Source organism: Rana temporaria, chromosome 10, assembly GCF_905171775.1.
Source record: "Rana temporaria chromosome 10, aRanTem1.1, whole genome shotgun sequence".
Taxonomy (NCBI): domain Eukaryota; kingdom Metazoa; phylum Chordata; class Amphibia; order Anura; family Ranidae; genus Rana; species Rana temporaria.
This window is the reverse complement of record NC_053498.1, coordinates 139,386,021-139,413,525: the sequence shown is the minus strand read 5'-3', so window position 1 is coordinate 139,413,525 and position 27,505 is coordinate 139,386,021. Positions and strand designations below refer to the sequence as shown.

The 27,505-nt window shown below is 45.2% G+C and overlaps 1 protein-coding gene across 1 annotated transcript in view; it reads right to left on the bottom strand.

The window, feature by feature from the left end:
* Positions 1-27,505, bottom strand: part of SLC25A33 (solute carrier family 25 member 33) — an 81,200-nt gene that overhangs the window by 3,841 nt on the left and 49,854 nt on the right. Inside the window, exons 2-5 of the mRNA XM_040326396.1 lie at positions 24,315-24,494; positions 17,723-17,800; positions 10,220-10,320; positions 2,119-2,185 (exon numbers count right to left, since the gene is read on the bottom strand). Of these exons, the coding sequence (XP_040182330.1) occupies positions 2,119-2,185; positions 10,220-10,320; positions 17,723-17,800; positions 24,315-24,494 (426 nt within the window). The remainder of the gene's footprint in view (positions 1-2,118; positions 2,186-10,219; positions 10,321-17,722; positions 17,801-24,314; positions 24,495-27,505) is intronic.

Here is a 27,505-nt window from a genome sequence, read left to right as displayed (position 1 = left end):
ATCTGGGGGCTATAAGACCCCAAATCCCTCCTCTGCACTTAAAAAAAAAAAAATCTGTGAGGTAGATTCACGTAGCTGCGCTTTAAGTTACAGCGGTGCGGCGTATTGTATTTACGCTACGCCTCCGCAACTTACAGGAGCAAGTGCTGTATTCGCAAAGCACTTGCTCCGTAAGTTGCGGCGGCGTAGCGTAAATGGGGCCGGCGTAAGCCAACGTAATTCTAATGTGGGAGGGGGGGCGTGTTTTATGCTAATGTGTGTTGACCTGACGTGTTTGACATGTTTTACGAACGGTGCATGCGCCGTCCGTGTACATATCCCAGTGTGCATTGCTCTCAAGTACGCCGCAACGACGTATTGGTTTCGACGTGAACGTAAATTACATCCAGCCCTATTCGCGAACGACTTACGCAAACAATTCAAATTTCGAAGCGGGAACGACGTCCATACTTAACATCGGCTGAGCCACCTAATAGCAGGAGCAACGTTACGACAAACGACTTACGCAAACGACGTAAAAAAACTACCACCGGGCGCACATACGTTTGTGAATTGGCGTAACTAGGTAATTTGCCTACTCTGCGCTGAAAACGACGGGAGCCCCACCTAGCGGCCAGCGTGAGAATGCACCCTAAGATACGACGGCGTAAGAGACTTATGCCAGTCGTATCTTAGGCTAATGTCGGCGTATCTTGTTTTCTGAATACACAAAGATACGCCAGCGCAGATTTGAATTTACGCGGCGTATCTATGGATACGCCGGCGTAAATTCTCTCGGAATCTACTCCTGTGTTTTTGAATGCTTTTCGATTTTTCAAAACTGCTGCCGGTGGTTCCCGAGTAAACAATAAGTAGACCTGTGCATAATCTTCAAATATTACAATGACTTTTAAAAATCACCTTTGGCTTAACTAAAACAGCATTATTTCAAAATGGTACTCTAATAACACAAACAGTTTCAGAAACATGTTTACAGTTCGAATTGAATTTAATCACTAGCCATCCGGCGGCCGACTATTTATGGCGGCAAGGTGGCTCGAATCTGCCTCCGTCAATATACGGCCTCTGGCCGCGCGCCGCCACGTCACACAGGTGCTGATGCACGTGCCAGGCACCCGCGATCGGCAGTCACAGAGACAGAGGCGTGGATCTCTGTGTGTTTACACACGGCTCTCCCCGTTCTTCAGCTCCGGGGACCCATCGCGGGACACCAGTGGCGATCGGGTCCGCTGGTCCCGCGGTCACGGAGCTTTCAGACCGGGTCACGGGCGCGCGCCCGCGACCCACGGCTGGGCATTTAAAGAGGACGTACCTGTACGTGCATGTGCCCAGCCGTGCCATTCTGCCGACGTATATGTGCAGGAGGTGGTCCTTAAGTGGTTAAAAAAAAAAGAATGATACGGGGCTGATGCCTGCAGCTGCATATCCTCCCGGTACAGACGCCTTGTTTGCCTCGCGGTAAATACGCCTCTAATGCCATCCCATAGTTCCCGGAGACACGGCTCTTCCATTTTAATTCGGTGGACATGGGCACTGCAGTGACAACACAATGGATCTCTGAGCAATCCATTGTATTTCAGTGGTTGGGTCCATGGAATAGGAACAGCGACAGGGGCGGACTGACCATTGGGACTTTCGGGGCACTGCCCGAGGGCCCCATGCCACTAGGGGGCCCCATCAGAGTTGTCAGGCTCAATAAAACCAGGGACAGTATGTAAAAAGCTGTGTTTTTTTTACATCTGTCCCTGCTATGTCTTAAACCGACATGCTTCTGATGTGAAAATCCTGAGATTTTAGCTGCCCCGCCTCTGCACTTCCTCCTGGCCATCTGTAACCCCAGGGGCCCCGTAATCTTCTATTGCCCGGGGGCCCCATGGGTTGTCAGTCCACCCCTGAACAGCGAGAACAATTTAGGACAGGGGTATCAAACAGGTGGCCCTCCAGCTGTTGCAGAACTACAAGTCCCATCATGCCTCTGCCTATAGGAGTTAGATTGTAACTGTCAGCTTTGCAATGCCTCATGGGAATTGTAGTTCTGAAGGGCCACCAGTTTGAGACAACCCTGATTTAGGACGTTGATTTCTGTGACTGCGATACGATGACCATCGAAGATCTCACCTTCTCTCAAGCTGCATTCGTGTTTTCACCATCCAGATTGGATTCATCATTGTATTCGTCACAAACGCTGCGAAGAGAGAGGAGAAGATTTATTATTCAGATTATAACCTGTGCTCTCTGCAGCATCCTCTATTTTAGCCTTTTACTAAAAAAATAAAATAAAATGAAGGATCCATTCATAATTGTAGAACGCTGAAGTTACACGACCTTGATGCAACGTTACATTGGATGGGTAGGACTTGGAGGTGACTTGCTGTCCCTCTGCAAAGTCAGACCCACTGTTGCATGTAAAAACATTAAGGGCCAGATTCACAGTCGCAATACGCCGGCGTATTTTCAAATTTGCCGCGTCGTAGCGTTGTTTTGAATCCTCAAAACAAGTTACGACAGCTTTAGGCTTCGATCCGACAGGCGTACGGCTTCATACGCCTTCGGAACGTAGGTGTAATTCTTCGGCGCCCGCTGGGTGGAGTCCTCGTCGTTTTCCGCGTCGGGTATGCAAATTAGCTGTTTACGGCGATCCATGAAGGTACGCGCGTTCGTCGCATTCTCTTACGTCATCGCCATTTGGCTTTTCCCGTCGTAAAGTTACGAGTGCTATTTAGGTGGTGTAAAATTAGACCATCCATGTTAAAGTATGGCCGTCGTTCCAGCGTCGAATTTTAATTTTTTATTTTTTTTGCGCAAGACGTCCGGGAATACGAAAGGACGTAACGCACGTCGCCGTTCAAAAAACACGTCGGGGCGCCGTAATTTCGCGCAAAGCACGGTGGGAAATATCCTAACGGAGCATGCGCAGAACATTCGGCGTGGGAACGCGCCTAATTTAAATGGTACACGCCCCATTTGAATTAGGCGGGCTTGCGCCGGACGGATTTACGCTACGCCGCCGCAAGTTTACAGGCAAGTGCTTTGTGAATCAAGCACTTGCGCTTAAAACTTGCGGCGGTGTAACATATATGACAAACGTTACGCCGCAGCGCAAGTACGTGAATCTGGCCCTAAGGTACCACTTTCATGCAACTTTTGAGGGTTAAAGTGGATGTAAAGCCGCTCTCATACTTTCTAAACTCCTGCCATAGTGCTGATCTATAAGGATATAGACGCCTCCTGCATGTATCCTCACCTGTCAAATGTCTCCCCTCTGTCTGTTATAAGAACTGAAAAACTGCAGATTCTGTGGGTGGGTCTGTTGTCTGGAGCTCTGTGGGTGGAGTCGTGATGTCAGACTCCCCGCCCTCCTCTACACTCCCCTTGTCAACATGCATTTTTTCCTATGTATTGCTTACACTGAATTCTGCTATGATCACCAACATCCAGTCAAAATCCAGAAAAGTAACCACATGACTTCAGAAAAGGAGTGGGGGGTGGGAATTAAAAAATAATGTCTGTCTCCAGGCTAGTGCAACAACCTGTCACTCACAGCAAGGGGGCGGAACGGACTAAGGTTTTTCTCTGCAAGTCCGTTTTATTTCACTGAAAAATAAGAGGATTGCTCAGAGCTGGATTAACTCTGTGTGGCAAGACTGAGCACAGATGATAGGAAGTCTAATACCCAACATTGTGACATAAAAAAATAATAATACTTTATATATATATATATATATATATATATATATATATATATATATATATATATATATATATATATATATATATATATATATATATATATATATATATATATATATATATATATATATTTATTTTTTGTCGGGTTCACATCCACTTTAAAGTCTTACCAAACCCAGGAGCCTGCATTCACTATATCCGATCTCCTACAGTACACAGAACGAGGAAATGCAATCGTTTTAGTAAATCCAAAGACCTTTTCTCATCAGCAGTATATAGCAGTCTTGTGACTATCAGTGTCTAGTTAAAGCTTGTAGAGAGGAGATTTCATTCTCCCCAGATCCTATGAGGCTGCAGGACCCCTGACCCTCTGTTTGGACCAGTGGTATATTTTTTTTGGGGGGGGGGGCGACAAACGGTACACACCCCCCTTGGTCAGGTCGCCTGCACACACCCCTGACCTTCCCTCGGGGTTGGGTACCTGCAACATTTACCCCCGGGCGGCGCTTCCCTCCAGACGACAGGCTGCCGGCTTCCCTTGCGTCTCCTCCTCGGCATCAAGGTGGTATCCTCGCCATGCGTCTCCTCCCGTCTCCCTCGGCCAATAGGCTAGCTTCTCATTTCGGCCAATCAGAAAAACGTGTCTCAGGACCCGTATCCCGATTGCCTGGGAGGCAGAATCAGTGCGACAATAGCAAATAATCATTTGCTATTGACACACACACACACACACACACACACACACACACACAACAGGGTCGGCTTCGGGACACCTTGCTCTGCACCCCAAGCCCACCCTTTTTTTGAAGCCTATTAGAGCTCCTGGCTCTAATCAGGCGCTTCAAAAAAAATACACAACAATTTCCCCCATTGTAATCCATGCATTCAGTGCCCTGCATATAGATTAAAGGGGCAGCGCCCGTGCACCCCCTAAGGATGGGCCACCACTGATCACATGCACTCTAAAAAAAAAAAAAAAACTCTCTAGCAATACGCACTGAACTGAGCATGTGCAGAGTGCCTCCTGTTCTATCAGGAGATGGTTTGGGGACAGAGAAGACAGGATCAAACAGCCTTTTTTTAGACAATGCAGAGGATTAACCACTTCCACAGTGAGTATAACAAGCATGCTTTACTGTATATACAGACTGATTTCACTGTTGTGGGTTTAGTAACACTTTAACATTGAAGATCTTTGGCCCTCAAGTTGCATGAAAGTCGGACAAAAGTAATATGTGAACTACTTTGAAGTCTGTATCATCTAGGTGATACAAAATGCCAATAAATGTAAAGCTGAACTCCAGGCAAACAGCTAAATGCACTGATGAAACGCATATATGAGACTTTACCGGTCAAAGGATTTTCCTTCATCCTAAATGTTTTGCTATGAAAGCTTTCAAATAGAGCGTTATGCGCCGTACACACGATCGGAAATTCCGTCAAGAAAAGTCCGATGTGAGCTTTTGGTCGGAAATTCCAACCGTGTGTAGGCTCCATCGGACTTTTGCTGTCGGAATTTCCACCAACAAACGATTGAGAACAGGTTCTCTATTTTTCCCCCCCCGACGGATAAAGTTCCTATTGGAAATTCCAATCGTCTGCATTAGGGTTGTCCCGATACCGATACTAGTATCGGTATCAGGACCGATACTGAGCATTTGCGCGAGTACTTGTACTCGTGCAAATGCTCCCGATGCTTCCCCCGATACTTCAGCCCCCCCCCCCCCCCCCCGAGAGCTGGTGGAGAGGGGGTGAAGTGCGGGTGGAGAGGGGGCGGAGAGCGGAGCAGAGCTGCTGCCGCCTAGTCCCCTAAGACAAAGCAAAGTCGTCGTCGTCCCCCCCCCCCCCCCGCTGCCGACATCTAGTTGATCAGCACTGGGGGAACACAACAGCTTTCATTTCAAAAGCTGTGTGTTCCCTGCCGCGCCTCGTCATGTATAGACACTCCCACTTGCCCATAAACATTGATAGACAGATCACCTGTCCCAGGATCTGTCAATCAAAATGCCTGGGCAAGGGAGAGTGTCTATACATGACGAGGCGCGGCGGGGAACACACAGCTATTCAAATGAAAGCTGTTGTGTTCCCCCAGCGCTGATCAACTAGATGGCGGCGGACGGGGGTGGGGTCGGCGGTCGGACTTGGCTTTCTCTTAGGGGACACAAGGCTGCATCTAGGGACACGAGGCTGCATCTAGGGACACGAGGCTGCATCTAGGGACACGAGGCTGCATCTAGGGACACGAGGCTGCATCTAGGGACACGAGGCTGCATCTAGGGACACGAGGCTGCATCTAGGGACACGAGGCTGCATTTAAAAAAAAAGTATCGGTATCGGCGAGTACATGAAAAAAAGTATCGGTACTTGTACTCGGTCCTAAAAAAGTGGTATCGGGACAACCCTAGTCTGTATGCAATTCCGACGTGCAGAAAAAAACACGCATGCTCAGAATCAAGCAGAAGAGCCGAACTGCCTATTGAACTTCATTGATCTCGGCTCGTCGTACGTCTTGTACGTCTCCACGTTCTTGACGGTCGGAATTTGTGTGACCGTGTGTATGCGACACGAGTTTGAGCCAACATTCTGTCAGAAAAAAATCTACGGGTTTTCTGGTCGGAATTCCCGATCGTGTGCAACAGGCAGCCCTTCCATAGCGTAGTTGCACTGTAGCAGTATCATTAAGTAAATTAATGGTTATAACCACAGTTCGCCACTAGATGGCAGCATTTGGCTACTCTGCATTGCGCTCACCCCATTGCACAACCTTGTTGCTGGCTCCTCCATGTACTGTACAGTCTATTTACAGTAGGGCAGTCTGCCAGACAAATCAGCTGGCCTGAGCAATTTCTTGGATGAATATACTGCAGAGCGGCGGGCGGCTATTCCCAGCCAGGCACCCCTGCAATGCTGTCACTATACAGGGAACACCGTATAGCATGGAATCTCTTCATCCCGCTTTAGAAGGAAATCTTTAAATATTTTTTTTTCTACAGAACAATTTTCTGTGTGACAATACAGAGATATAAAAAGTTATAGGTAAAGATTTCCAATATGTATATTCCCCCGGGTGATCAGATGAACATAGTCCATAGTATTTTCCAAACCAGATGAAAATCTGGTTACATTTGAACCTTGAGGGCCAATACCAAGAGATATCAATGCCAAACACACAACCAGTGTCCCCCCATTAATTGACCCCAATAATATAATTATATGCTCCCCAATATGTCTAGGCTCCCCGTGTCCCCAATAATATCAGTCTATGCTCCCCGTGTCCCCGATAATCTCAGTCTAGGCTCCCCGTGTTCCCGATAATCTCAGTCTATGCTCCCCGTGTCCCCAATAATATCAGTCTATGCTCCCCGTGTCCCCAATATCAGTCTAGGCTCCCCGTGTCCCCAATATCAGTCTATGCTCCCCGTGTCCCCAATAATATCAGTCTAGGCTCCCCAATAATCTCAGTCTATGCTCACCGTGTCCCCAATAATCTCAGTCTATGCTCCCCGTGTCCCCAATATTATCAGTCTATGCTCCCCGTGTCCCCAATATTATCAGTCTATGCTCCCCGTGTCCCCAATATTATCAGTCTATGCTCCCCGTGTCCCCAATATTATCAGTCTATGCTCCCCGTGTCCCCAATAATATCAGTCTATGCTCCCCGTGTCCCCAATAATATCAGTCTAGGCTCCCCAATAATATCAGTCTATGCTCCCCGTGTCCCCAATATTATCAGTCTATGCTCCCCGTGTCCCCAATAATATCAGTCTATGCTCCCCGTGTCCCCAATAATATCAGTCTATGCTCCCCGTGTCCCCAATAATATCAGTCTATGCTCCCCGTGTCCCCAATAATATCAGTCTATGCTCCCCGTGTCCCCGATAATATCAGTCTATGCTCCATGTGACCCCGATAATATCAGTCTATGCTCCCCGTGTCCCCAATAATATCAGTCTATGCTCCCCGTGTCCCCGATAATATCAGTCTATGCTCCATGTGTCCCCAATAATATCAGTCTATGCTCCATGTGACCCCGATAATATCAGTCTATGCTCCATGTGACCCCGATAATATCAGTCTATGCTCCATGTGACCCCGATAATATCAGTCTATGCTCCATGTGACCCCGATAATATCAGTCTATGCTCCCCGTGTCCCCGATAATATCAGTCTATGCTCCCCGTGTCCCCGATAATATCAGTCTATGCTCCCTGTGTCTCGGTGACCCCCGATAATAGTCTATGCTCCCCGTGTCCCCAGATAATATCAGTCTATGCTCCCCGTGTCCCCAGATAATATCAGTCTATGCTCCCCTGGTCTCTGTACCTGTATTGTAATAAAACCCGCCAGCCGGCTCCAGAATTTGTAATATTCATTCTACTTTTCCTTGTAAAGCAGCCGGCTGGCTCCAGCCTTTGCATTCTCTCTTCCAGCACTCGGGGGAACGCAGGCCAATTCCCAGCACCCAACAGACGTCGTCAGGCTGAGGAGAGAAGGACAATGAGCAGCTTGTTCTCTGCCCTTGAGAAGCGGCCATTAGAAAGGGGGAAACCTGCAGCTGCACACAGAACATCTCGGGGGTCTTTAGTAGAAAATTCTTAGCCATTTTATACACTAAAGGACTCATTCATGCGTGTTGTTATATTTGCCGCTGCTCTATAAAGCGATTTGCGGTGGATCACTTTTCAGAGCGCGTGTGTGAAAGTCAACAACAAGGCGATAAGTTGGCTCCTCACTGCCTGTTTTAACCCTCTAAAAGGCGATTCTTACACTGCACACGATTGTGGTGCGACCCATTCACCTGAATGGGTCGTGTTTAGCAATAGTACGGGGGGGGGGGGGGGGTGTTAGGAAGGCGAATGCCCGTGTCCTTGCTGGGGTGGCCCGGCTCTTTCCTTCTCCCTGCATCCTCCATGCTACTAGGTAAGGTGATCGCCGCTGGCTGTGTCGGTCTCCGGTTGGGGGGGGGGTGTTCGCCGCTGGCCGTTTCAGTGCAGTGTCTTCCGGACGGGGGGGGGGGGGGGGGGGGTTAGTAGTGTTGGTTGTGATGGCACCCACCAAAAAAAGCTTTAGCCCCGGGCCTGTTTTTCAGATTCGGTGTTTACGAGACTAAAACATTTATTTTTGCTAGAAAATGACTTAAAACCCCCAAACATTATATATATTTTTTTTCTAACACCCTAGAGAATAAAATGGCAGTCATTTCAATACTTTCTGTCACACCGTATTTGCGCAGCGGTCTTACAAGCGCACTTTTTTTTTGGAAATAAGACAATAAATTTGGCCCAATTTTTTTATATATTGTGAAAGATAATGTTACGCCGAGTAAAATGATACCCAACATGTCACGCTCGTGGCATGGCGTCAAACTTTTACCCATAACAATCTCGATAGGCGATGTTTAAAAAATTCTACAGGTTGCATTTTTTGAGTTACAGAGTAGGTCTAGGGCTAGAATTATTGCTCTCGCTCTACCAATCGCGGCGATACCTCACTTGTGTGGTTTGAACACCGTTTACATATGCGGGCACTACTCACGTATGCGCTCGCTTCTGCGCGCGAGCTCGTCGGGACGGGGCGCTTTAAAATTTTTTTTTTGGGGTTTTCGCATTTATTTTTATTTTACAATTTTTAACACTGAAATAAAAAATAAAAATAAAAATGTATCACTTTTATTCCTATTACAAGGAATGTAAACATCCCTTGTAATAGAAAAAAGCATGACAGGTCCTCTCAAATATGAGATCTGGGGTCAAAAAGACGTCACATCTCATATTTAGGCTTAAATGCAAAAAAATAAAAATTGGAAATGTCATTTTTTCAAATGACAAAAAAAAATAAAAAAATGTTGCTTTAAGAGGCTGGGCGGGACTGACGTTTTGACGTCACTTCCGCCCAGCAGAGCTATGGGGACGGGTGAAGGAGATTTTTCCTTCAGTCTCGTCCCCGCTCAGATGCCGAACACACCCGATCTCCTCCGCCGCTACGGTAAGCGGCGGAGGGCGCGGGAGGGGGGCCCTCATCTCACGGCGAATCCACCGCGGAGACCGCCGTTATCGTGTACCGGACCGCCCACTGAAGAGATGAATATCTCGATTGTGGCAGCAGCTGCTGCCGTTACCGAGATATTCATCTTTAAAGTGATGACGTATAACGACGGTGGGCGGTCGGCAAGTAGATAGAGCACCAGCTGCCACTGCTTCCTAGAAACTTGGTGAGCTTTGTGTATTTCTTCCAGATCCAGTGTGAGACTTTCCCTCTGTGCAGAACTTCCTGTAATACAGACCACTCACTGCTGCACTCTCTCCTAGTGCAGGGTGATGGTCTTGTCTCCTCCCCCTTCCTGTAGTGGGTGGGACCTTCTGGGCTCCTATAATATCTGGTTTGGCAAAGGCATTTGGTGCACACAAATTGAACTCCTTTTATTTGTGGCTATTGAGGTTGATATATTGATATGAAAGTTTTGGTGTCCGGAAGTTCAGCTTTAAATTAGAGAGCGTTTTGATTTTGTAGAAAGGTCGGTTGGTCTTACCTGCACATCCCGCAGAACACATGTGGACGAGGTTACCGTTGGGAACGAATATTGAATTAAACTGCTCCTTGGCTTTTGAGTACGATGCGAAGTAGACGGCCCTGAGGAGGCGAGAGAGACAAGCAGACGTTAATGTAAACCAGAGACTGTGTGCAAACACGCGGCAGACATCTGCCCGGCAGCCAGACGCGATCAGCGCCAAAAGCGGACGCGGCCAAGTTCCAGCAAACCGACTTCCCCCTCTGTCATCAAAACTAAAAATAACGTAGAGCAGCGACCTGTCCTAACTGTCCAATACCACCTGGCTGTGCTATCTACTGAAACAAGGGTTCCGATTGGTTGATGTGGGTTATAGTATGGTCATATGCAGCTAAATCCCAACCCATAGCATAGCCTGCCGTGATTGGGCTGCATGAAGCTGGCCACACACGTCCCTTCTTAACCACAGCTCTGCAAGATTTACCCCCCTTAAAGATCGGGCCATTTTTTGCAATACGGCACGGTGTCGTTTTAACTGACATTTGCGCGGTCATGCAACGCTGTACACAAATAGCATTTGTCCTTTTTTTTATTTTATTTCCCACAAATAGAGCTTTCCTTTGGTGGTATTTGATCACCTCTGCTGTTTTTATTTTTTGAGCTATAAATAAAAAAATACTGACAATTATTTTTTTTGTATATATATATATATATATATATATATATATATATATATATATATATATATATATATATATATATATATATATATATATATATATAGTCTAATTTCTTCATCAATTTAGGCCAATCTATATTCTGCTACATCTATTTTTGGCAAAAAAAAAAATCCCAATAAGCGTATATGGATTGGTTTGCACAAAAGTTATAGCGTCTACAAACTACGGGATAGATTTATGGAATTTCTATTTATTTTTTAGGTTTTACTTGTAATGGTGGCGATCAGCGACTTGTAGCGGGACTGCGATATTGCTGTGGACAAAATCGGACACCTAACTGACACCTTTGACACTTTTTTGGGGACCAGTGACACCAATACAGTGATCAGTGCTAAAAAAAATATATGCACTGTCACTGTACTAATGACACTGGCTGGGAAGGGGTTTACATCTCGGCTGATCAAAGGGTTAAATGTGTGGCCAACATGTGTTATTGTGTGGGGTTTTTAATGAGCAATGTGCTTTACAGGAAAAAAAACAAAAAAAAAAAAAAAACTACATTGTGGCTTTTAGAAGATAGCCCTGTGTTTGTTTACCTACACAGGGCTCTCTTCAGTAATGGCCGAAGCCAACAGCTGCCGACTGGTTGGAGTTTCAGCCAACCTCAGCACAGCCGGGGGGCGCTCTCTACCCTGACGCGTGGATCACACACCAAGTACGTAATCCGGTGGCAGAGCGGCCGCCCTGCTGCAGTATATCTACGGTGGACAGTCCGCAAGTGTTTAAAGGGTAACTCCACTTTTGCGGGGCTAATAATAAATAAATAAATATAAATATATATATTAGTCATATTGTAATTGAATGACCTTTCCTTTTCAATCTGCAGCCTCGAATCTTCTGCAAAATGCAATATGACCACCTGGAGGCGCTCTGTACACAGATGGTGAACTGAAGGTCCCCCAGAAATGTAATTTTCTGCTTGTGTGACCAACTCATTGATTTTCCCAGAAGTCTACACCAAGATACAAGTCAGATTTCAGACATCCCCAACAAATTTTTTTTTGGGGGCGAGATACTCCCAAAAAGGGAAAAAAAATCACGTCTAAAGGGACGCAGGCCCTGCTACTTTCTTCATTAGAATCCTGCAAGTGCAGCAGCTGATTGATAATTATAAAAACCACTCCCATTCACATTAACTCTGCACATGAGCACAGAGAAATAGCCATTTCTGCAGAAAAGAAATGTACCGTATTTATCGGCGTATACCGCGCACTATTTTGCCCTGAAAATCAGGGCAAAAATCGTGGGTGCGCGGTATACGCCGATACCCGCTTTCCCGCGCTGAATTTGAATACTGCGCCGGCATATACCGAGCGCAGTACACTTGTGTATCTTCGGGCAGTTTCGGCGCCTCTCGCGTTGACGTACAGGACATCACCACGAGAGTAGCCGAGCCTGCCCGACGATACACGAGTGTACTGCGCTCGGTATATGTCGGCGCAGTATTCAAACTCGGCGCGGGGAAACTAGCGGGGAGGATGCGAGGACGCCGCAGAAGGACGCCGGACTCGAAGAGGACACCCGTAGCCGCAGACGGACGCCGGACCCGACGAGGCCGCCAATGGACGCCGCGGAAGACACCAAAACTAAGTACAAAAAATCTTTTTTTCACAGGAATCCGGGTCAAGTTTAGGGGTGCGCGCTATACCCGGTAAATAAAAAAAAAAAAAGGAGGAATTTGCACCAAAGTTTGTTAAAACCCCTGTAATGCACAGAGATCACCCAGAGGGAAGTTTTTTTTTTCTCTCAACAAAACTGGAGTTACTCTTTAACCACTTCAATACCAGGCACCGCCCCCCCTTCCTGCTCAGGACAATTGTCAGCTTTCGGCTTTGTCGCACTTTGAATGACAATTGCGCGGTTGTGCAACACTGTACCCAAACTAAATTTTTTTATCATTTTGTTCTCACAAATAGAGCTTTTTAGTGGCAATTGATCACCTCTGGGGTTTTTATTTTTTGCTAAACAAACAAAAAAAAACAAAAAACTGATAGGCGGCACTGATGGGCACCAATAGTTGGCACTGAGATGGCACTGATGAGGAGCTACTGACAGGCATTACTGAGTGGCATTTGAAGGGCACTGACAGGCATTCAAAGGGCACTGACAGGCATTACCGAGAGGCATTCGAAGGGCACTGACAGGCATTACCGAGAGGCATTCGAAGGGCACTGACAGGCATTACCGAGAGGCATTCGAAGGGCACTGACAGGCATTCGAAGGGCACTGACAGGCATTTCTGAGAGGCATTCGAAGGGCACTGACAGGCATTTCTGAGAGGCATTCGAAGGGCACTGACAGGCATTTCTGAGAGGCATTCGAAGGGCACTGACAGGCATTTCTGAGAGGCATTCGAAGGGCACTGACAGGCATTTCTGAGAGGCATTTGAAGGGCACTACTGAGTGGCATTTGAAGGGCACTGACAGGCATTACTGAGTGGCATTTGAAGGGCACTGACAGGCATTACTGAGTGGGGCACCAATTGGCACAATTATGGGCACTGACAGACCCCTGTTCTTTATGGGGCACAGGCTGGCAGGTGATGGGCACCTCTGATGGAGGCTGCACTGATAATCAATGTGCCGATTTTGAGCAAAGACCCCCCCCCCCCCCCCCCCCCCGACAGGCAGAGCCACCGATCGGCTCTCCCCATCAGTGCGAACCGAGAAAAGCCGATTACCAGCATTTCCTGGTTCACGCAATGATCAGCTGTGATTGATCACGTGGTAAAAAGCCTCCGTTAGAGGCTCCTTAGCACGATCGGAGCTACGGACTGTCAGACTGATGCACTGCACCTCCGATTGCCGCACGGCGGCTTGTTACCCTGATCACGTCATATGACATCCGGTCAGGATAACATAACCACTTTGCCGACATCATATTGCTATATGGTGGGTAGCAAGTGGTTAAAGCGGGGGTTCTCCCTAAAAACATTTTTTTTTTTTTCTAGTACCTCATTCAGCATAGTAGCGTGAGCTACAGTATGCCTTTATATATTTTTTTGGCGCCGTACTCCCTGTGTAATCGCCTACGAAAGTTTCCGGGGAATGGGCGTTCCTATTTAGAGGGCTCGTGATTGACGGCCGGCTATGGCGCGTCACGCTTCACGGAAATAGCCGAAATAGGTGTTTGCTCTTCACGGCGCCTGCGCAGTCAGCTCCGATGTCTGTGCGCAGGCGCCGTATAGCGCCGGGAAGAGCCGAGACCTACTCCGGCTATTTCCGTGAAGCGTGACGCGCCATAGCCGGCCGTCAATCAAGAGCCCTCTGAATAGGAACGCCCATTCCCCGCGGGGAGTCTGAAATTTTACTACGAGATTACACAGTGAGTACGGCGCCAAAAAAAAATATAAAGGCATACTGTAGCTCACGCTACTATGCTTAATGAGATGCTATAAAGTTGTTTTTCAGGGTGAAACACCGCTTTAACTTACAATCGCATTGTACAATCACAGGCCGCCACTGCCAAAAACGACAATGTGGCTAAAACGCACATAAACACCTGTAAACGCTATTAAAAAAAAACTTTAATGCCGCTTGCTTTTTCCTGTGTGCACAAGGCCCTACAATCCGTGTGACTTCATGCTGGAAGAATCTCATTGACACAACTTCCTTTTTTATGGAAATTGGATAAAATGATTAAAAGGGTTTAAAATCTGCAAAATTCTTAGAAGTCTGCTGGATGTTTCCAATGAGTCATTCACTGAATTGCATGAAGTCATCCTTTTCTGGATTGTAATCACTTTCACTGTTGCAGCCATTTATTTTCCCATAAGCCACCCAGGGGAGGAGGAACTAATCTTTATGGTAATAGATAGTGTCAGAGTCCATGGTGTGTTTGCTTCTATAGAGGAAACCACAGAGATCTGTAGAGATAACACCAGGTGATGGACACTTATCAGCCACTGATAAAAAAAGTTACAAGGACAGATCCCTATGCTAATATGCTACGCCCTTCAAGGGAGGTCAAACTAATCCATCGAGAGAAAACAACTATCGGTTCAAAGTGTCCATCGTATCTATCCCCGGTCATTGACCCAAAAATATTAATATTATATTTCTTACCATTTTTATACTATAACCGTTTTATATGGATTATATTATGTGTACAACCCTTGTTTTAGTAATCATTTTTAATACATGGCAAAGGAGTCTCAGAGCACTCTGTTAACTTAACCACTTAAGCCCCGGAACATTTTGTTGCTAAATGCCCAGGCCAGGTTTTGCGATTCGGCACTGCATCGCTTTAACAGACAATTGCGCGGTCGTGCGACGTGGCTCCCAAACAAAATTTGAGTCCTTTTTTTCCCCACAAATAGAGCTTTCTTTTGGTGGTATTTGATCACCTCTGCGGTTTTTATTTGTTGCGCTATAAACAAAAATAGAGCGACAATTTTGAAAAAAATTCAATACTTTTTGCTATAATAAATATCCCCCAAAAACACATACACATACACACATATACATATATATATATATATATATATATATATATATATATATATATATATATATATATATATATATATATATATACATATACACACACACACACACACACACACACACATATATATACATATATATATATATATATATATATACACACACATACATACATATATATATATATATATATATATATATATATATATATATAAAAATTCCCCTCAGTTTAGGCCGATAGGTATTCTTCTACATATTTTTGTTAAAAAAAAAAAAAAAAAAAAAAAAAAAATCGCAATAAGCATTTATCGATTGGTTTGCGCTAAATTTATAGCGTTTACAAAATAGGGGATAGTTTTATTGCATTTGTATTAGTTTTATTGCATTTTTATAATTTTTTTTTTTTTTTACTACTAATGGCAGCGATCAGCGATTTTTTTCGTGACTGCGACATTATGGCGGACACTTCGGACAATTTTGACACATTTTTGGGACCATTGTCATTTTCACAGCAAAAAATGCATTTAAATTGCATTGTTTATTGTGAAAATGACAGTTGCAGTTTGGGAGTTAACCACAGGGGGCGCTGTAGGAGTTAGGGTTCACCTAGTGTGTGTTTACAACTGTAGGGGGTGTGGCTGTAGGACTGACATCATCGATTGTGTCTCCCCTATAAAAGGGATCACTCGATCGATGCAGCCGCCACAGTGAAGCAAGGGGAAGCCGTGTTATAGCCGCGACGGAGCGGCTAGAAACGAATAGCCGCGCCGTCGTCCCGGATCGCTCCCCGCGGGAATCCGACCGCCGCATGTCGTGGGGGGGGGGGGTCCCGATCTGACCCGCGGAAAGGCAGGGACGTACCTGTACGCCCATATGCCTGTACGTGCCATTCTGTGGACGTACATATACATGCGGGGGTCGTTAAGCGGTTAAAGGCCAAGTTCACCTTTGACAGGGATCGGTGAAGGAGTTTACTGAAAGTCAGGGCTTTTTTCCCCCTCAAACGATAGGTGCTGGAACTCACCCACGATGCCCCAAAACCACTGCCCCCCCACCCACACCCTCCAAATCACATCAAATAATGGGTGTGGTCGGTCAAATTTCATGAACAGTAGGAGGGTCTTAAAGGTCATTAAATACCAGGATTGCATTACATACAAAGTGCAGAGTTCAGGGGGGTTACACACAGAGTTCAGAGCTGTCACTTGTAAACACAGAAACCGCACTTCTGTGTTTACAAGTGATTGTGGTGAGCAGCCCCCCCCCCCAAGGGTCTGAGCCACCTGCAAAAAAAATAGATATAGATAGATCTATCGTTTTGGCTGATCTGTATACCACAGTCACATAATAAACTGCAGGGTCTGCCTGAGTGTTCAGGTAGGAGGAGATTTCCACTATACCCCTTGTCCTCATGCTGTTATGGGAGGAGGCTCATCTATCAATCAAGATGTAACATCCCACCCACTGTTATTTTTTTTAGTTACCTGGCATGGAGGAGGGAGGGAGGGACTGGGCTGTCATTTGGGGTCTGTATACACACTCACATGTGTGATGTCAATATGATGTGACCTGGCTAGCTCTGAGCAACAAGGAAATGTTCTCTCCAGCAATAATGACCAAACTGAGCATGTGCAGCAGTACTACAGTCACCGTTGTCTCATCTGGCCTTGCCAAGAGAGACCCTGCAGGAGGGGGAGGATCTGTCCATACAGGATCAAAGAGCCATTTTACACAACGCAGAAGATTAACCCCTCAAGTTCCACAGCAAGTATAACAAGCATGCGGTTCTGCATATACAGACTGATTTTACTGTTGTGGGTTTAGTAACATTTTAAAGTCTCATCTGCCACCAGGGCTGCCATGAACACTGCACCCTGGTGCCAAAAAGGGTTGGGGACCGCTGCCATAGCCTATTGCAGAAGTGCATTCTTATGGATTTTGTGCGGCCGGCTTTCTACCAGTAGCACCAGTGATGTCATCCAAGCCTACCTGAAGCATCTTTGTGACAGGCTTTATGAAACCATTTGTATTGGGCAAACATGGGCTTGGACTGAACCCAAGCTCATCCCAGATTAGGAAACCTAGACAAGAAAATGTTCTGTGTAGAAGAGGTGATCTATAAAGGATGGTGTTTTGGTACCAATGGTTCTGGGCCTATAGGCTGCATTTACGGCAATTTGGACCTTGGGAAAGGACCCAACATATTCTGGTTGTGATAATATTGTATAGATCTGTATTTTGTAGCATTGTGTGCATTTAGTGGTGTGGGAATATTCTCTGGGGTTTTTTAGATGTCAAGTAGGAGATGGTGCAACCATAGCATTGGCTTTGTCATTACCTGGAAGGAGCGACACCGACTAGGTTAGGACCCAGCCCCCGGAAAAGAGATTTTGGTCCTTCTTTTTCAAGGATGGATCTGTAAAAGATAGACAAAGGTTGGGTTAGATAAAAAAAAATAAAAAAAAGTTTAACCCGTGTAGCAGTTTATGGCACATAAAGCGTTAAACCATTCAAAACCATTATTAAAATATCTGGAAAGACTATTGGACATCTTTTAGTCTCTTCTGGTGAGTTCACCTCGTTCCATGCAAGTCTGCAGCTCTATAGGATATGAATTTGGGATGATGAATTCATATTGGATTTTTTTGGGCCAGGAGAAGAAAAAGAAAAAAAAAAAAAAAGGAGAAGGAGAAGGAGAAGGAGAAGGAGAAGGGAGAAAGAAAAAAGGAAAGAAAAAAAAGAAAAAAAAAAAAAGAAAAGAAAAAAAAAGAAAGAAAGAAAGAAAGAAAGAAAGAAAGAAAGGAAAAAAAAGAAAGAAAGAAAAGAGAAAAGAAAGGAAAAAAAGAAAGAAAGAAAGAAAGAAAGAAAGAAAGAAAGAAAGAAAAAGAAAGAAAGGAAAAAAAAAGAAAGAAAGAAAGAAAGAAAAGAAGAAGAAGACTATCCTTGCAGGTCCCCCCCCCCCCCCACACTGCAAGAGTTAATTCCTTGTGAATTATTAATTCCTAGTTAATTCCTTGTTATGTTGATAGAGGTTTTCAGGACAAACTGTAGCACTTAACTTCTACCCTCTCCTCCGGTGTTATCCTCCTCCGCCTGAAGTTCCGGTCCAGGGGGGGCCCTCAGCATCATCACGTACAACGCAGAGACAATAACTCTGTACTGTACATTTTGGAGGCTGATGTGACCAGAGGAGCTGCAGGGGGACAGGTTAAAGGGACCGAGGACAAAGATTGCGCAGCACAGCGCGATTATGGTGTGCCCAGGCACACGCCTATGCAAGCCATGCACCTTTGTCATAAGTACCACCATACCAACATAGCTGAATTGTTATACAACAGACCTGCACCTATGTGTTTGGAGCTACGCCTTCAGCTCCTGGAGGAGAAAATGACCTTTCAGATACTTTCTATAGTAAGGCGAAGTCTGCCGTACTGAACTCGGCACAAACAGGAATCATCCTGGCTCAGTGAGTCAGCAAAAAACATTGAATAAAAAGCAGTTCAAGAGCTCTACAATTTTTTTTTTATTTTATATATATATATATATATATATATATATATATATATATATATATATATATATATATATATACATATATATATATATAGCAGCTGCTGACTTTTAATAAATCGGACACTCATCTGTCCCAGGCTCCAGGGAAAAGAAGCCCTGCTCGTCTCCCCCTCCTCTCCGCCGGCATTGTCACTGTGGGCGCCGGGCACGTACTGCGCATGCATGTGCGAGCCGCGCACCGTGATTGGCGGAACAATCATCTGGGGCCTATGACGTCCAGATGATTGTGGGGAGAGGCAACTTTCTTCCGATCGCCGAGGCGACCTAGAGAGGAAGTGGGAGCTGGAACCCTCTAAAAAGAGGGATTCCGCCCCCCCCCCAAAAAAAGGACATGCCAAATGTGGCATGTCAGGGGGGGGGGGGGGGTCACCTTTCTTCAAAGTGGAAGTTCCATTTTTGGGTGGAACTCCACTTTAATTCAATTCAATGCATTAAGAAAAAAAAAAAAAAAACGTCTGAGTATAACAGCCAGAAGATGTTGGTGCCCCCAGCAACCCCCTTATTACCTACCTGAGCTCCTTCTCCCTCTCCAGCGATGTCCACGATCCCCTCAGCGATCCAGGACACTACTCCTGATTGGCTGAGATACAGCAGCGGCGCCATTGGCTCCTGCGGCAATCAAAGTCAGACAGCCAATCAGGGGAAGGGGAACAGGTCGGGGCTCCATGTCTGAATGGATACACGGAGCTCTGACTCTGCTTGGGTGCCCCCTGTAGAAAGCTGCTGGCTGAGGGGTCTCCCACCAGAGCGAGGGGCCAGGAGCAGTCGAGAGGGAGAAGAGGAGGATCTGGGCTGCTCTGTGCAAAACCAACTGCACAGAGGAGGGAAGTTATTTTTTTTAAATAACAAAAAAACACAAGCCTTTACAATCACTTTACATGAAAAGGTTTCACTATACTGTGCATACACTTTTGTCTTTATTCAACTTTTTTTTTTTTTTTTTTAACAACCATTAATAAATGAACCAGTATTATTACAAAAAGAAAAAATGTGCATGCATTTTTTTTTTGCACTGGAGCCTTCAAATCATTGCATCTGCTTGCAGGTGCAATGTACAGGTCTTTACAGAGAATTATGGATTTATTAATCTCTTCAGAGCACAATGGAATATGTTGAGTCCATGTAATGGATCTCGACTTTCTTGTTATAATTATGGAAAAGATATTAATGACGTGTTACAGAACTGGAGAAGCGACGTTTAAGCTGCAGCAGTTAAAGTGTTTAACTCAAATTATTAAAAAAACACTGTCAGCCCCTCCATTATAGGCGGGCATACCACAGTGTGTAAGTCTTTTTAGGGCAATCTTTAGGTCAGTCATGTGACTCGCGGCCGCTTTACAGCTTCGATTAATGGCTACTGCGGGAGGGGCTAAGATCTCCCTCTGATGTCAGCTGGGGAGGTCACATGGCCGCTCAGCCCCTCCCGCAGAAGCCCTGTCTCGGAGATGTAAAGCAGCCGCGAGTCAGGTGACCGGCCTGAAGATAAATTCTAAAAAAACAAAAACAAAACACTTACAGTGTGGTATGCCTGCCTATAATAGAGGGACTGGCAGTGACCATTGTAAGTTTTTTTTATTTTTACTAATCGCAGCAGGGATGAGGGGGGTGGAGACAGACACAGAACACAGAGCTGACAGGCAGGGAGGAGGGGGGGGGGGGAGAGAGAGGAGAGCTGCAGATGACAGAGGGACGTAAACTGACCGTGGTGGTCAGGGCTCAGCAGCACTGATTGTCGTGGTCAGCACAGAGAGGGGGACACAGGAAGTGGCAGGATCGGCCAGGTTTTTTATAGTTTAGAGGGGGGGGGGGGGCAGATTACATAGAACCAGCACTGCGCTGTTTAATTTGCTTTGGGGGGGGGGGGGGGGGGGTGTTAACAAACACTTTAAATAATTTTTTTTTTTTTTGCCCAAATCCTGTCCTGGATATAAAATGTACTTTGTTGACACAAGCAAGCTGAACATGCTCTGTGTGTTGAAGCGGCTAGAGTCAGTTTTTATTTTATGTAAAGAACTGTTTTCAGCTGAAAGTGGATCTACTGCTTGTAGAGACCGGATTCTGCACACCGGACCACATATTTCATGCATATCAGAGGCTAGAATAATGCAGACTGTACAAACAGTAATGTTGGTATGCAATGTGTCATGATCAGCCGAGTTTAAATATTTAAAGTATTTATTTGAAAAAAAAAAATTTAAGATAAATTTATCATTTTCCTTTCACTTTGTGTTGGTTTATCACATAAAATCCCGACAAAATAAATTGTCAAAATGTGAAAAATTCAAGGGGTATGAATACTTTTCCAAACCACTGTACTATAATGAGCAGGCGCTGTCTATCCATCTAAAATGGGCAAACCTCAATATTCAGGCAGCGCTTGCTTAAAAGTCTAAATTACGATTAGACTTCATTTCCATGGACGTTTTTACTTTTCTGAGCGTTTTTTGCAGCTTAAAAACGGCTCTCCATGTTAGTCTATGGCCTCATGCCCACCATGACGTTTTTAAGCTGTAGATGGCTGAGCCTTTTTTAAGCTGCAAAAAAAAAAAAATAACAGGACCAGTGCGTTCTGAAGCTCCAGCGTTAGAGCTGTAAAAACGCCAGACGTTAAAAAAACGTGCAAAAATGCTACCGCTGCGTTTTTGAGCTCCAGCTCAAAAAAAAAAAAAAAAACACACACACACACATGGAGAGGCGTTTTTAAGCTGTAAAAAAGGCTAAAAAAAGTGGCTGTAAAAACGTTCATGGAAATGAAGCCTTATAAATTTGATATTATGTATAGTAAATATCTTTGCTAAAAGAAAACAAACAATTTATTGTCAAATAAAGTGACACAGTGAAAACATAAAATATAAAAGTCTGTTGTGCAATATTACGTGAGTGCTTTCTTCCCAGCATGTGTACTGTATATGCACCACGTGAGGTATGTAGTCACTCCGCACCTACCAAATGTTGACTACCCTACAACAAGGACAGTCAACTGGGCTTGCTGGTCTCTTATTTGGGGGGGGGGGGGGGACCTATCCTACTGGGATAGCCTCTGCCGACTCTCACCGGTCCAGATTCCCTCCTGTTGTAATCCCAGCAATCCTTCCAGAGTGTGGTGTTATACAGACAGGAAATAAATGGAGAGATGGACTCTCAGTGTAAAATCCTATTGCGTTTATTTTTACAATGCAATTACAAATAGAGACCAATAAAACCAGTAAAAAACAAAAATAGCGCCACGTTTCATAAAAAAAAAAGAAAAAAACACGCCCCTCTTGTTTCTTAGAGTAATGGACGCTGCCTGTGCAATGGCGTGCATTCCACTCTCAAGGCATGAAAAGACGTTCAGAAGCATCAACTCGGTGCGTTTCGTCAAACGGCGATGTCATCAAAAGCAGCTTCGAAAAAATCAGTTTGACGCGTTTCGTCATCAAACAGCGACATTATCAAAAGCAGGCTCTTTCGATAACGTTGCCGTTTGATGACAAAATGCGCCAAGATAATGCTCCCAGAAGTCACTTCCGACCCTGAGATTGGAATGCAACTACAGGGTGAATTGTTTAATGAAAAGTGGCGCTATTTTCATTGTTTACTGGTTTTATTGGTCTCCATTTGTAACTGCCTTATAAAAATAAACGCAAGAGGATTTTACACTATGAGAGGCATCTCTCCATTTATTTCCTGTCTGTATAACACCACACTCTGGAAGGATTGCTGGGATTAGAACAGGAGGAAATCTGGACCGGTGAGAGTCAGCAGAGGATATCCCAGTGGAATCGTGGGATACACAGGTCACTCAATATTGCACAAAAGTCTTTTATATTTTATGTTTGCACTGTCACTTTATTTGACATTAGAATTATGCTGGTACACAAATTGTTTTCTTTTAGCAAAACTTTTTACTTAGTTCTGGATACAGTCTGTGCCCCCCGTTAGGGAGATTCATCATCACTTTTAGTCCCGGTGTTCTGACAAAATGTCAAACCTGGCAGAATGAGCAATCCGCGCCACTTCCGTTTTCTTTAAACCAACATGAATTGGTTCCCGCTGCAGGGGTCAATGCAAAGTTAATGACACCCCCAGATCAGTTCACAGGTCGCAGTGCTAACTGCCAAATAGTGCAGAAATGGGATCACACAGGTGTGAACACCCATGCGATCCGATTCAAGTGCGGACCAAAAAAAAAAAAAAAGGGGTCCTGCACCATTTTGGAGCAGCCATACAATCTGTATGGCTGAATTCAGAATGCACAGATGTCGCATGTGATCTGCACAGCAGTGCGAATCCCATGCCACGTCTTGCATGGCACCTGTGTCAAACCAACGTGAAAATAAAAGAAAAGCCCCAAGTTTCGGGTTATCCCTAGAAAAGTAATGGAGGGGAAATCTTCCAATGGGGACGCTATTTCCGGTGACCCGGGGGGCTCCCAAAGATTTCTCATAATTTGCAGGGATATCCTCTCACTTTGTTTTTGCTATGGAACAGGAAGTGACGGGAAATCTCCACAATGGAACACAGATGGCAAAAAAATTGAAGAGGAGGAAAAAAAAAAAAAAAAAAAAAAAAAAAAAAAGGATTTTGCCTCTAGTTCTACTATAAAAAGGTCAACTTTACCTTTAGGGAAAAGATCTCCTTATCACTGTAAAGTAAATAGCAGGGAGGTGGATGTCTATTTCTGGAGTGTGGATTATACACAGCACTTTATAAATAGCCTTCAGGCATCCAGTGTGCCCGTTATAGGCTCCAAAACACCATCAGATGACTGCCTACAGTGCCAAAATGAGCAGCTCTGTGCCATGTGATCACTGTAATGACCAATCACAGTTATCATAAATGTAAACAGTGTACTGTTTACATCAGAGAGCCCGCCCCTTGCCCCTGCAACAGAGGAAGGAGGAAGTTCCAGCGCACAAGCAGTGGAAGACTCGGGGTAGGGGGGTTTCGATTCTGAGTTTAACCCACTCACTCCCCCCCCCCTTTTTTTTTTAAACCAACTGCGGTTTACTACCGTTTTAACCCCCCTCATCTCCGTCCTCCCACTGTGTTACCAATACATGAACCCCTCCCCCCTCTGTTTGCTCTATGCTGCTGCACTGCTGTATCTAGTGCTCCATGTTGTAACCCTCTCAATAGCAGCATGTGTCTTCATCCCCAAAACAATTGTGCCAAAATATAACCTTGGAGTGTCTACTTTTCAAAAAGGGGTCATTTCCTTGATGTAGTAAAAAAAAAAAAAAAATTATATATATATATATATATAAAATATTATAAAACTCCAGTGATTATTATAATGAAGGGGATTACAGACTGATATTTCCCCACCCCCTGCAGCCTGCATGGAGCTGAAAAAGACTCCGGTGAGCACTTACTTGAGAACTTGGAGAACCGTAGGGGAGACGGAAGTGGTTGGTCGTACAACTCCTCCGCTGAGCGTCCCAAGCTGTACCTGAGAGTAGTAAACTTGCTGAAGGGCGATCCCTGAGGACTGTAACCGTGTCTTGATCACCTCCAGGGGACACGTGACAATGGCTCCGACTGTGCCAGCACACCTGGGGACACCAAACAAAATGGCATGTTATCACATAGCTAAAAAAAAAAAAAGAAGTATATAAAAAAGTTTATCTTTATTTTTTATAATAAAACAAAAAAAATTATATAAAAAATAAAAATAAAAAAAAGTTTAATATAAAAAAAAAAAAAGGTATAAAGAGATATCATGACATGCATCAAAGAAAGCTATATCCCACCGTACACCAAGGAGAGGCATGTTCCATCATACAAAATGCCAAGCAGACCAGACCTCACCAACAGCTTGTTTTGAAGTATATCAAACATCTTAAATAGCGCAAATAGGTTGTCAGTGATACAAAACCTCTGCTTTCTAGCTCCCTTGTCGCCTCCTCCCATCCACGCCTCCAGGACTTCTCTCAAGCCTCTCCCATCCTCTGGAACTCCCTAAACCAGGGATGACGAACCTTGGCACTCCAGATGTTTTGGAACTACATTTCCCATGATGCTCCACTACACTGCAGAGTGCATGAGCATCATAGGAAATGTAGTTCTAAAACATCTGGGGTGCCAAGGTTCCCCATCACTGCCCTACACCAATCTTTCCGACTGTCTACTACTCTGTCCACTTTTAGGCGATCCCTGAAAACTCTTCTCTTCAGAGAGGCCTATCCCGCCTCCACATAACTATTTCCACTTTCTCCATCAGCTCATCTCCCGCAGTCAGGGCCGATCCGCCCTATAGGCTCACTATGCAAGCCGCTTAGGGCCCCGCATAGCTGCGGAGGGCCCCCCAAATTACTAGAGGCCCCCGCCTGGTAAGAAGTCATGTTCGGCCCCTCACCCCGCTTCTCAACTCGCTGGCTGCATGAGAGAAGAGGTAAGAAGTCAGCACCCCCCCCCCCCCGCATGTCATTTCCGACAGCAGAACGCCCCCCGCTTCTCAACTTTAAATTTTAATGTGATAATATGTCACTGTCGGCAGCGCCAGCCCCGCCCCCCCCCCTGTTCTCAACTTTAATGTGACGTGTCATTTTGCTTAGGGCCCCAGGAACGTCAAGGTAATAACTGCGGGCAGTGCCGATCCTTTGCATCACTTGACCCGTCTATTTAGATTGGAAGCTCCAACGAGCGGGGCCCCTGATTCCTTATGTGTTGAAGTGTATTGTAACTGTACTGTCTGCCCTCATGTTGTAAAATGCTGTGCAAACTGTTGGCGCCATACCTGTATACATTTTTATTATTTATTTTTTTGAAGCACACAATTAGAGCCCAATGCCCTGTACACCAGACCGGTTTTCCTGACATGCCAAACCCCGACGTTTTCCCCTGACGCGATCCCTCTCAAGCCTGCCTTGCATACACACGCTCAGTCAAAAAAAAAAATGCTCGACCAAAGCGCGGTGAAGTCCAACAGGTACGTCGGCACTATAAATGGGACGTTCCATTCAAATGGCGCCACCCTTCGGGCTGCTTTTGCCGATCCTCGTGTTAGTAAAAGTTTGGTGAGAGACGATTTGCGCTTTTCAGTCCGTTACAGCGTGACGAATGTGCTATCTCCATTACAAACACTAGTTTTACCAGAACGAGCGCTCCCGTCTCATACTTGATTCTGAGCATGCACGTTTCCCCCCCCCCCCCCCCCTCGGAAAAGCATACACACGAGCGGTTTTCGCAACGAGATAAAGACTGACAGGAAACACGGCGGGGAAAAAAATAGAGCAGGTTCTAATTTTTTTTGCGGGCAGTTTTCTTGTCGGGAAAACCGCTATGGAGCCTACACACGGCCGGTTTTCCCGACCAATCTAAAAAAGTTGCAGTTTTCTCATCTGGAAAACCGGTCGTGTGTACGCGGCATAAGGGTGTGACAATAGTGAATATTAACTACTTGCCAACCAGCCGCCGTGCAGGCCCGACTCGCGTGCGCGGCGGGCACGATCGCCGCCGGGCACACGCGATCGCTCGTTACAGAGCGGGAACCGGGAGCTGTGTGTGTAAACACACAGCTCCCGGTCCTGTCAGGGAGAGAAATGCCTGATTGTCTGTTCATACAATGTATGAACATCGATCAGTCATTTCCCCTAGTGAGTCCATCCCCCCCTACAGTTAGAACACACCCAGGGAACATACTTAACCCCTTCCCCGCCCCCTAGTGTTAACCCCTTCACTGCCATTGGCATTTTTATAGCGATCAGTGCTATAAAAATGCATTGGATTACTATAAAAATGCCAATGGTCCCAAAAATGGGTCACAAGTGTCCGCCATAATGTTGCAGTACCGAAAAAATAAAAAAAATAAAAAAAAAACGCTGATCGCCGTCATTACTAGTAAAATAAAAATATTAATAAAAATGCCATAAAAATACCCCCTATTTTGTAAACGCTATAACTTTTGCGCAAACCAACCGCTTATTGCGATTTTTTTTTACGAAAAATATGTAGAAGAATACGTATCGGCCTAAACTGAGGGGAAAAAAAATGTTTTTTTATATATTTTTGAGGGATATTTATTATAGTAAAAAAATATAAAAAAAAAATAATTCAAAATCGTCGCTCTATTTTTGTTTATAGCGCAAAAACTAAAAACCGCAGAGGTGATCAAATACCACCAAAAGAAAGCTCTATTTGTGGGGGAAAAAGGACGCCAATTTTGTTTGGGAGCCACGTCGCACGACCGCACAATTGTCAGTTAAAGCGACGCAGTGCCGAATCGCAAAAAGTGCTCTGGTCTTTCACCAGCAATATGGTCCGGGGGTTAAGTGGTTAATACCTTCCTAAGGTACGGTAGCCTCTGATGGCTGACGCATTCCCATCCGTCTTTTGAGCACCAGCCACCACTGCCTGATATTATAAAACAACGCTTGGCCGACCCACCTGTGCCGAAAAACATGAACCCAGAATGGTGAATACTTGTAATTCCCTCGGAAGTAAACAGGGCTGTTTTGTGAATAAGAGATAGGAATGCTCCAACGAGAGATATAGTTAGTTCCGCCAGCCATAAAGAGGCCGATAAGGAATTGGGGACAAGGTCGTGCACATTGTTTACCCTGTG